Below are 11,589 nucleotides of genomic sequence, written 5' to 3'. Positions count from 1 at the left end.
GACCAAACAAATGAAAACACTGAAACTGAATTCAACCGTCTTGAAAGACATATGATGTTCTCAGACACACGATGCAGCACACGAGAAACCAACAAATCATACTCCCTCTTCCTATCTACTTTACATACCAACACTCTACTCACTTCAACAGAGTTTTTAAAAACCAATCAAATCCATTTACATACTCAAATCTTTTCTAAAAACAAACCAAAAAGGATCCATAGAGTTCCTGCATCAACAAACAAGAATCAAGAACTCTTGTTAGTGTAGTTTGATGAACTTTCTCTCAAGTGTTGGCTTGTTTGGTGAAGAATGAGACGTACCTTATATGCCTATGTCTTCTTCCTAAAATGGTTATCAATCATTCCTCAATCTGATTCATGTTACAATACCACCATCCTCAGAATCCTTCTCCTCTCTCTTATCAGATTCAGCTTCTTTCCGAGTCACTGTTTCAGAGGCCTACAGCAAAAGACAAGAGTTTGTCCCTTATGAAGTTTGCTGAAAAAGTAATGAGAAACATTTTGCTTTTGAGAAGGTGTGTGAGTGAAACCTACCTGATTGCAATCACTACCTTGTTTCTTCTCCTCCTCTACCATCTTTGTTCCTGCTTCAGAGCAATCAATGTTTGTCACTTTGTTGATGACCTCCGTCTCACACGTTACTGTTGTGACCTTCACGGTTTCACTAATGACTACCATTCCACTTGGTGTCTCGGTTTGGCTTGGTGGCAGTTCATGTTTGTCCTCAGGAACATTTCGAGGGCTTGAGATTACACTGCGAACAATGATTAAAGCTTTGCTTTAATAATAAGTAAAAAAAAAAATGTTATCGAGTAAATCCGATTCTACCTCTCGGGATCAGCATCAGGAGATTTTTGGGTATCATCATGTTTCCTCTTCTTGTTACTGCTTGGTCCATCAGATGCGTTACCTCTTCGCTTCCTTCCGGCTTCAAGTCTTTCAACTGCTATAGACAACCCCTCGGTGTAAGCCTTTTCTTCTCTTTTCGATGACTCTAACTTCACCTTTTCTGAAGGCAATCCTCTTTCGTCTTCATGCATTGGGGGTGATTTCTCTGGAGACTCTGGAGAAGTCTTGAATATCCGATTAGTGTATCGTTTTATCCATGATAACGGAGCTGCGGACGAAGGGCTTGCGCCGTTTTGTCTTTCCATCGAAGAGTTGTTATAACCATCGTCGCTGTTACTCACAGTGCTGACTCCATTTTGCAACTCCACCTTCTGCTTCATAGCAGAAACCTTCTCCCAGCTACGCTCTAAATTGGACAGCTGCATTTTAGCCATAGACATATCATCTAACGCAACTTTCAGATTCTCCAACTTCTTCAGTTCTTCAATCTCGTGTCGGATTTCTTCTCTTTCAGATCGAAGCATATGCCTTTGCTTCTCTAGTTTCTCTCTTTGAACCTTTAGCTCCTCAACCGAATCCTTCAACTCAGCCCACTCTCTCTCCCTCCTTTCACGGTCCAGATTGATCTCCAGTCTCTCGGCATCCAACCTCTTCAGCTCCACTTGGACATGTTCAAATTCTTTCTTTGCTGATTCCTTGAGGGACTGTATACGCTCCTCTTCCAACTTCTTCTCTTGCTCAAAAGCCTTCTCTCTCTCCCTCGAAGCATTCTCCAACTCTTCTCGTTTGTTTTCAATACAATACTCCAGCTCTCGTTTCTGCATCTCGATACCCAACAAGAAGTCGGCACGTTCACGCTGTATCTTGCTAAGCCACTCTGAATGCTCCTCCACCATTTTATTCATGAACTCTTCACGCTCTCGGTTAAGCGCCTCCACATCGTTTTTGTGCTGGTTCCTCAACGCATCCCTTTCCTCCCTGATGTTATCACGCTCGTCCTTGAGATACATTGAGAAAGCCTCCCTTTGACGAGTTATGTACTCCGCTTCTTTTCTCAACTCTTCCCTTTTCACATCAATGTGTTCCCACTCAGCTTCAAATTTAGCTTTCTCCACCTTCAATCTATCTGCTTCGACCAGCAGTTCATGCTTTTGACCCCTCAGATCATCCAACTCCTCCTTGAGGTTCAGCTCCAGAATGGATAATTCGCTCGTCTCGCTCTTCAACGCTTCGAGTTTTTCTGTTGCTGAGTCAACGCGTTTTCTCTTCTCTTCCAGCGATATCAAAGATTGCTTCAAATCCAAGTCTAATTTTCTTAGCCTTTCCTTCTCACTCTCCAGCAGAGTTGTCTTACGGTTATTATCTTCCTCTGTAGCGTTCAAACGCTTCTCTTTCTCGTCGAGATTATAAGACCTCTCTGTTATGTCCTTTTCTTTCTCTGCCAATGCTCTTGACTGAACTTCCAAGTCATGCTCCTTTTCAACAACTAGGTCTTCCCTCTGCCTGATATCAACCTCTCTTAGTTCCCAAGCCCGTCTCTTGCTCTCGATTTCATCTTCCACAGCTTTGTACTTGCTTTCCAACTCAGCTTCCACATCGGATTTTCTTTTCCTCAGGATAACCTCTTGGTTCGCTAAGACCTTCTGAATCAGCTCCTGTATTGATAGTTTAAAAGCATTTTTAACTCTTGCGAACTAAAAGCATGAATGATAACTAGAAGGTTCGTTGGAATGAACAAGTAAACTCACGGATTCCTTGGTGGCGATTTTTTCTTCAGCAACAAGCAGCTCTTGCTCTTTCTTAAGTAGTGAAGACTCCCTTTCGTAGACAGCCTGTTATTGCAATGATATAAAACATGATTTAATACCGTGATGTATGCTATAAGTTTTTTGGTCGACGTGTTAAACAAAAGCAGAAACAACAGGTACTTAGGTGTATACAAACCTCTTCTCTTTTAGCAAGCGAAGCTAACTCGATCTCCAAATTGGATTTTCTATCCTCAAAGGCTATACGTTCCTCCTCAAATGTGCTCTTTGCAGATGCCAGCTTCTTTTCAAGCTCAGCCAGTTCTTGGGATCTGTTAAAAATGTGATCTTCTCGCTGGTTTAGTGAAGCTTGTGCGTCCAGTAATCTTTCATGCTCCTGCTGCAAGCTCTTTCGTCTCTCACTTAAAGTCTGTCGCTCAATAACGATCTCGCTCTCTCTTGTTTCAGACCTAAACCATAAACGAATGAACAACCACAAGAGCTTAATACCACAAATGTCTTATAGTCCAGTTAACATAGAGAGATAGAAGACTTACTCAGACTTGAAAGATGCAAGACGCCGAGCAAGATCATCTTCACGGCTCTCAACTTCCTTCAGTTTTCTCTCTGCAATCCGGTGATACCGGTTAGCTTCTGCTTGTAAAGCCTCAGCTGCGCGCATTTTTGCTTCAGCATCTGCAAATTTCTTGAGAGCATCCTCAATCATACTATGACCTTCAGACAATTTACTCTCAGCCGAAACTTTCGTCTCCGCACATTCTGCACGAATCTCATGCACAGTCTTCTCCAACTGAGGGAAAAAAAAAAGAAGACTAAATCAACAAAAACGAGACAGAAATAACCAAATTTTGCTAGCTCTCAAAAGATAAGGGACTTACACTAGAGATACACTCTTTAGCAACCCCAACATCCTTCTTCAAACTCTCCTCTCGTTTCTTGGCTTCAGCCAAGGCGGAGACATACGCAGATAGGTCTCTCCTGTGTGCTAACTCGGCTTCATCCACAGAGGACTTAACCTCCTCGTACTTGGAGGACAAGTCGTCTTTCTCCATGATTAGAAGGCCCATGTTGTGCTGATAATCATACACCTACATCCAAAATTACAAAATCAACATAAATCGTAATAGAATCAAAGCTGAAAAGAGAAACAAAAATCGAGACTTTAAAGACTTCAAAAAAGCAAAAAGCAATAACTCTCAGCAAAATCAATTCCATCCCATAAATGGTCAATAACGGTGCACAGTATGACGAACGGTCGTGTAGTTACTCCACACTCCCTCCCCCGGGAAAAATCAAATTCATATGAACTCAGAACTGAACTTTTAGGGCACAAACTAATCACAGTGATTCAAACAGCCAAAGCACTACCTAAAAGCCTTAAAACTTTTGTGTAATTCTACAGGAGATTCGTCTGGAGAAAAAAGAAGAATTAAAAAAGTGAACCTCAGATTCGAGCTTGGCGATATAGGCGATTAAGGAGGCTTTATCCCTGTTTTTGATGGATTGTTCGTCGAATCCAGCTTCCTTGAGACGCTTCCACATGATTTCTTCACTGAGAGGGCTTTTCAAAACCCTAGACCCTGGCGTAATCGCTAATCTGGTAGCAGTAGCAGCCGGTGTTCTCGGGACTCGCTCCGAGCTAGAAGAAGTCGCCATCGCCGTTACTAATCGAACCGATCTAGGATCAGAATCACGACTCTAGTCTCTTCTGCTTCTCTCTCTCTATCTCTATCTGGAGAAGAAGAAGAAGAAGAAGAAGATACTCGGTCGCAGAGTAGTCTAGTCTCTCTTTATTTTTTTTTTTTAGGTCAAAAGTATTTTCTGTTCCACTTGTCGAAAGTATCAACCATAGTAGCGTTTTAATTTAAAGGCTTTCTTCACATATTCGTTTTAAGCGGCTAAATCCAATTTTATTTCAATTTATTATGAAGTGTAAAAGAGGTGATTAAATATGGTAATTAAGATTATTCGACTCTTTTCATGACTGTATATATTAATTAGAATTTTTCTTGATTCACTCTGATCATTTGAATGTTTCATACTATGCTGTCTTTCACTTAAACGATAAGTATAATGTATTTGATACTAAAATATTGAAAGAATGATTCTTGAAGATCTCGTTTAGTAACTTGACAGGTGTGTTTTTGTGTATAGCCAGCCCATATTTCTTGTTTGTTGAGTATTATATAACTTTTAACCCAAAATAAGAATGATTTATCAGACACTTTTCTTGAAATATTCTAAGATTTATGATAATATTGAGAGTTTACATGGATTTTATTCAAATCAGATGCACTAAACTACTTATTTATATTTATTTTTTTCGAGTTATCAAGGGCTCAAGCTGTTATTTCTGTTACAACGGATCATCTAAGGGTGGGCAGGGGTGATGGGCTCACGTTGAAGAGCCTTGTGAAGAAGATCGGTTTTCTCCTTACAGACTAGGCGTGAGATCCTCTGGAATCGCTCTTTCCTCTACACCCCAAGGATCAAGCTTTTTTAGCCTTCATGTGACCAATTAACCTGGTAAGCTCGAACAAGCAACAAGACTCATCAACAATGTTAGGATCAGTTTCCCGAGCTCTTTGTAGCTCCTCTAGATACATGTTGCTTGTTCCATTTATGAAGCTATCAGCAAGGAGCAGCAGAGTCTGCCTTTGAAATGAGCAGTGCAGAGTATATTAACGTTTCGCCTTTCATATTCGGCAAGTCCAACATAGAAACTCAAAGTTTAGTTCGTGCTCTGTTTATTACAAAACCATATAAATAAAGACAGACACTCTCTCACTTGAAATCTATCTAGAAACCAAACATAAGATTAAATTACCAACATAACATAGTAACAGCTCAAAGGATCAGATCATCCGGTATAACCAAAGACCCGAGCTTCCTTCTTGTACCGCACTGAATCAGTGCTGAGACCACTGTATGTTCTTGATATCAATACCTTCTTTAACCATCTCATAAAGCGGACTCATCTCCCTCAACTTCTCAACCTGTCTAACCGTAAGCTCCACCGCCTTATCAATCTCCTCCTCCGTGGTAAACCTACCAATCCCAAACCTAATCGAAGTGTGAGCCATGTCCTCATCCACACCCAAAGCTCTCAACACATAAGACGGCTCCAAACTCGCACTCGTGCAAGCACTTCCACTAGACACCGCAACCTCCTTCAAACCCATCAGCAAACTCTCCCCTTCAACATAAGCAAACGACAGATTCAAATTCCCAGCGTACCGACTCTCCAACGAACCGTTCACCACAACCCCATCAAGCTTCTCCCTAACCCCATTCAGCAACCTCTCCTGCAACTTCTTAACCCACTTCTCATCATACTCCATCTCCTTCATCGCCAGCTCACAAGCAACCCCGAACCCAACAACTTGCTGCGTAGCCAACGTCCCGCTCCTAAGCCCCCTCTCCTGACCTCCACCGTTCATCAACGGCTCGAGTCTCACCCTCGGCCTCCTCCTAACGTACATAGCACCAACACCTTTCGGTCCGTAGATCTTGTGCCCACTCATCGACATGAAACTAACGTTCCACTTCTCAACATCAACAGGAATCTTCCCAATAGCCTGAGCAGCGTCCGTATGAAACGGAACCTTATGCTCTTTACAAATCCTACCAATCTCCTCCATAGGTTGAACCACGCCAATCTCATTATTCACAGCCATAACCGAAACTAAACCGGTATCCGGTCTAATCGCCTCTTTTAACATCTCCAAATCAACTAAACCGTCGGTTTTAACCGGTAAGTAAGTCACCTCGAAGCCTTCCTGCTGGAGATGCCTGCAGGAATCGAGGACGCACTTGTGCTCCGTCTGCGTGGTGATCACGTGCCTCTTCTTATCCTTGTAGAAGTGCATCACGCCCTTTACCACAGTGTTGTTCGCCTCCGTGGCGCCGGATAAGAACACGATCTCTTTGGGGGAGGCGCCGATGAGGTTCGCGACCTGAATCCGAGCCGCCTCGACGGCGTTCTCCGCCTCCCAGCCGTAGAGGTGCGTGCGCGAGTGGGGGTTGCCGTAGTCGTAGATGGACGAGGCGTTCATCGCGTCGAAGACTCGGGGATCGAGAGGGGTCGTCGACTGCATATCGAGGTAGAGAGGACGGCCTGAGATTCGGACTCCTTTCATCACGATCGCGGAGTCGTCTGCGTACGATTCGGACGCCGTCGCGGCGGCGGCGGAGGAGGTAGAGAAATGGTGGCGTCGGGAAACGGCGGCGGCGTGTGGTTTCGTTAGGGATCGCCGGAGTGTGGAGAAGATAGCCTTAGACGCCATCGGATTGCGTGTTTTTTTCCAATTGTTTGTTGTTTCTCTTCGCTTCGATTTGCTTCTATGCTTATCAAAACGATAGCGTCACTGGCGGTTTCGTGACAGAGGCGACGTGGTCGTCTCTGGAGCCCTAAATTGAACACAGTGTTGCAGAAGAAGGCCTCGTTGATATCTCATGGGCCAAATGTAACTTCTCAATACCATATTCTTCGGCCTAATGTAACATCTCAATACCATATTGGCATATTCTTTGGCCCGGGAGTTTTTATAGTTTGTAAAAGAAAAACATCAGTCTTTCCAACATTAATTTATACCTCCAAAAAGATTTATGTTTTAGAAAAGTTATTTGTCTTTAAAAAACACATTTTTATTTTCAATGAATGGTAAATTGTGTAAACTTCAAAAAAAAAAAATTGATACTTATTTATAATTGATAATAAATCGTTTATCTAAATTTGAACTCAATTTTTACAAGAATCTTTAATAAGATTATTGGACCAAAGGAAGCTTTCATATCTTTGGATTAACTTCAATATATCTTTTGATTTGTTAAAGATAAAACGAGCAAGAGTAGAAGGTATTAACAATTCAGAGACATTAGCCTTTGTCTTAAATGTAAGTCTTGGAATAAACTTGAACATAAATCCCTCTTGAAGCAAAAGCAAAAACACTACTGATGGTGATGCAAAAAGTTTTTGGGAGCATGAGTTACACACTTACACCAATGTTTATTCGAAGATGATTGGTACATGGATCTGCTTCATATGTTAGTTTATTGAGAACATCAGCAATGATACTTTTAGACTATTAAATTTAGTTTGCAAAATCTTATAGATTAGTCGATGCTTCTCAATCTTAAACTCAAAATGAAAGAAATAATTAGCTGTTTAACCTTTTTAATTAGTTTTCTAATAGTCCATCTATCAATTAAGTAACAATGCTAATATTAAAATAAAGTGTCTCACTCAAGTGACTTCTTCTCTTTGAGCAACTCCACTACTTTCCTCATGGTCGGTCTATTAATCGGAAACGATGACGTGCAAAGCAACGCAATCTCCAGAACTTTCTCTACCTCTTCATATTCCCTCGTAGAAAGTTCCATCTTTGGATCCACAAGCTTGCTAAGATCTCTAAAGTTTCCAGCTGAATCTTGATTCATAGCTTTGTCTTCAGGTGATGGAGAAGAGTAACACAAAGCTGACTCCATTGCATACTTAACAATGTCTTTATTCTCCCCAAACGACGAATCATTTGGCCTTTTACCGGTGATCAACTCGAGTAACACGACACCAAAACTATACACATCGCTCTTCTCATTCACTCTCGACGTATAACCATATTCTGCATGTGCAATCACCACAACAAAATAAAAATAACATTCATAAATATTTGGTTTTCCGGTTTATTTCGGTTTAGCACTAGAATTCGAACCTGGAGCAATGTAGCCGTAGGATCCAGCAACACAAGACATGGGAGAAACATCAGAGACACCATTATTGTTCTCTCTTTTCAACGGTTTAGCTAAACCAAAATCAGCAACACGTGGCTTCATCTCATGGTCCAACAATATATTATTGCTTTTGACGTCACGGTGAACAATCGCCGGAACAGAGTCATGATGTAGATAAGCAAGTCCCTGAGCTGCACCAAGCGCGATCGAGAACCGCGTCGTCCAATCAAGCGCAGAAACGGCACGATGTTCTTTCTCCGAATGCAAAACGTCACCCAAGCTGCCGTTTTCCATGAACTCGTACACTAAAAACCGAAACTCTTCGCCGTTGCAACACATGAGAAGCTTCACTATGTTTCCATGTCTGACCCGACCCAGAATCTCTACCTCGGATCTGAAAACAGATTCAGATTCGGGTTTTCGACCCGGTCCTCCCGAGAGTTTCTTCACCGCGAGCGTTTGGCCTGACTTGAGTGTCACTCTGTAAACCAAACCCGACCCGCCAGACCCGATTATGTTATCCTCTGTTAATTGCGGATATATATCTTCCTCAGTGAACCCGACTCGCTGGAAAATAGTTACTTTATCGGTCCGGTTCGGTTTTCTCAGGAATAACGGCTTGGTTTTGATAAAAAGCCAAACCAAAGCTCCGATCAGTGCAGCGATGCAAAAGGCAGAGATCACCAGGACGAGCCGCGGCTCGGGTTTGGATCGGCAAGGTCGAATCGGATCCATATCCGGAGCACAGAGATCCGGGTTACCCAAAAAACTCGGTAGAAAAACATTTTGTTGAAAACCAGTAGGGATCTTACCGGAGAGTCTGTTATCGGAGACGTTGAATTGATTCAGCTTCAGCTTCAACAACTCGGCCGGAATCTCACCGGTGAGCTGATTATCGGAAAGATCCAAATAGTTCAAAACCGGTAACTCACCAAGCTCCGGTGGAATTCCGCCGCGGAGACGGTTATCGGAGAGATTCAACTCGGTTAATTTGGCGCACGAACTCACTGAACTCGGAATCTCGCCGTCGAGCGCGTTCTCCTGCATCTCCACTCTCTCCAGATTCTTCAAACGGTTAATGCAAGACGGAATAGATCCCGAGAAACGGTTACGGCTGAGATCGACGACCCTGAGTTCTCCGAGATCACAGATTCTCGCCGGAATCGTACCGGAGAAGTTGTTCCCGGAGATCTCGAGCTGAGAGAGATCACGAGCTTTAAATATCGACGGAGGAATCGAACCTTGTAACTGATTGTTGGATAGCTCGAGACGAGTAAGAGGAAGCTCCCAAAACTTAACCGGAACTTCACCAGAGAGTTTGTTATCCGCCATACGAATATAATTAAGTGAGTCACACTCACCGTACGACTCCGGAATCTCGCCGCTTAACTGATTACCGAAACTGATTAGCCCTTCAAGTTTCTTACCGTAGCAAAGATACGGCGGTAAATCGCCTGAGAAATTATTCGTCGAGACGTCAAATTCAGTTAAACCGGAGAATTTACCGAAGTTCGTAGGTAACGTCCCCGTGAAGCTGTTGTTGAATATCATGAAATCAACGAGATTAGGATTCAAAGCTATGACACGTGGCAACTCTCCGGTGAAGAAGTTATCATTGAGATGGAAAGAAACGAGCTGGAGAGAAGCGATCTTCTCCGTTACCTCACCGTTAAGATTATTCTGCGAAACGTCGAAATTCCTCATCGCCGTTAAGTTCCCGATGCTCTCCGGCAACTTTCCCGATAGCTTGTTTAGGAAAAGCTCCAACTGATAAATCGATTTGAGCTTTCCGATGCTCTCCGGTATCTCTCCGGAGAGACCATTCATAGCTAAATCGAGATTCACTAGCGAAACCAGATCCCCGATCGAATCGGGAATCTCTCCGACGAGGTTCGAGTTAGTTAGCCGGAGGTTACTCAGCTTCGTCAAGCTCCCGAACGTCGAAGGGATCGGACCAGGCTCGAAGCCGACGTACGCGAGCTCGAGACGAGTCAGCTCGGTTAAGTTACCAAGAAACGCCGGAACGATTCCGGCGAGCGAGTTGCCGTTGAGATTCAAAACTCTTAGAGATGAGAGCTCTCCGTAGCTTTCTGGAATCTCGCCGGTGAACAGGTTGGATTCCAGCTCGAGAACGCGGAGGTTACGAAACTCCGGCGAGAATTCCGGTAACTTACCGGAGAAGCTGTTCTCCGTGAGGATCAGGACGTGGATCCGGGAGCATAGGGAGAGAGGAGCTGAATCCATTGTACCGTTGAGGTCGTTTTTAGAGAGAGTGATGTTGACGAGGGTGCGTATACGGCAGAATCCGTACGGAAACCCACCGGAGATTCCGTAGCCGGAGAGATCTATGGCCGTTACGGCGCCGTTTTTGGAGTCGCATGTGATTCCTGTCCAGTTACAGGGACTCCGGTTATCTCCGGTTATGGCCCAGTCATTTAATTTTCCATCCGGGTCGATAAGCCGGCTACTTTTGACTCGGCTAAGTATCTCAGCGTCTCCGTTGGAAGAAACTTGGAGAGCACATGAAATAACAAGTAACAAGAAGAGAGAAGTAGTAATGGTGGTCATCGTTTTGGGGAGGAGGGATAAGAATGTGAGAGAATCTGTTTCATGAAATTTTCATGGCGTTTTTGATGGGATAGGGAGTTAAGTAACGTTTAAAGATTTGTAATCGTTTATTTAAAGATGAAGGGATTAAAGGTTTTTGCTAATGACATTTACTTCTTTTGCTTTCTTTCTCTTTGGATTCACATGGGAAGTAGGGTTAGTCTAGTGACAGTTTTTTTTTTGTTGGGCTTTCAAGTGGCTGGAGTCCAAACATATGTTGAAAAGGAATCTAGGAAACTATTAATAAAACATAATTTGGTGGACCTAACATAAATTATATAGTGAAATGGACTAATGTAGAAAGATAATTTGATCATACGTTTACTATAAAACTGGTTTTTATTGGTCATCAGATTTCTTATTGAAAATGAAACCGTGAGTTTTACAAAAGTTCCAAAAAAATAAAGAAGTAAAGCCGGCGAAAAAAAAATGAGAAAATTGTTTTTTTAACCCAAAAAAACAGCAACTATGTCATCTTAGTCTAATCTCTCTTGCTTTATATCTTATTAGGCTATTTTTTTCTAAATGACAATACTAACCTTAAATTTCAATTAAAAATTATAATTAAAAATTAATTTTGAATATTAAAATATAATATTTTACTAAAAATGTTA

The 11,589-nt window shown here is 42.5% G+C and overlaps 3 protein-coding genes across 3 annotated transcripts; all 3 read right to left on the bottom strand.

Moving 5' to 3' along the window:
• Positions 1 to 4,478, bottom strand: LOC108827327 (protein CROWDED NUCLEI 4). Its single transcript, XM_018600700.2, has 9 exons — positions 4,082 to 4,478; positions 3,517 to 3,726; positions 3,175 to 3,428; positions 2,817 to 3,087; positions 2,621 to 2,704; positions 852 to 2,527; positions 558 to 777; positions 324 to 462; positions 1 to 229 (listed from the first exon to the last, which is right to left on the bottom strand). The coding sequence occupies exons 1-8, from the start codon at positions 4,292 to 4,294 to the stop codon at positions 379 to 381; spliced, it is 3,012 nt and encodes a 1,003-aa protein (XP_018456202.1). The 5' UTR covers positions 4,295 to 4,478; the 3' UTR covers positions 1 to 229; positions 324 to 378.
• An 837-nt stretch (positions 4,479 to 5,315) lies between these two features.
• LOC108827328 (cysteine desulfurase, mitochondrial) lies at positions 5,316 to 7,047 on the bottom strand. The gene has a single exon (XM_018600702.2). It carries the CDS (start codon positions 6,922 to 6,924, stop codon positions 5,548 to 5,550), a length of 1,377 nt encoding a protein of 458 aa, XP_018456204.1. The 5' UTR covers positions 6,925 to 7,047; the 3' UTR covers positions 5,316 to 5,547.
• A 738-nt stretch (positions 7,048 to 7,785) lies between these two features.
• LOC108828730 (LRR receptor-like serine/threonine-protein kinase HSL2) lies at positions 7,786 to 11,082 on the bottom strand. Its single transcript, XM_018602493.2, has 2 exons — positions 8,350 to 11,082; positions 7,786 to 8,259 (listed from the first exon to the last, which is right to left on the bottom strand). Exons 1-2 carry the CDS (start codon positions 10,934 to 10,936, stop codon positions 7,880 to 7,882), a joined length of 2,967 nt encoding a protein of 988 aa, XP_018457995.1. The 5' UTR covers positions 10,937 to 11,082; the 3' UTR covers positions 7,786 to 7,879.
• Between the last annotated feature and the right edge of the window lie 507 nt (positions 11,083 to 11,589).

Source organism: Raphanus sativus, chromosome 9, assembly GCF_000801105.2.
Source record: "Raphanus sativus cultivar WK10039 chromosome 9, ASM80110v3, whole genome shotgun sequence".
In the NCBI taxonomy this organism is placed as follows: Eukaryota; Viridiplantae; Streptophyta; class Magnoliopsida; order Brassicales; family Brassicaceae; genus Raphanus; species Raphanus sativus.
Note: the sequence above shows the minus strand (reverse complement) of the source record. Positions and strands in the feature narration are given on the sequence as shown.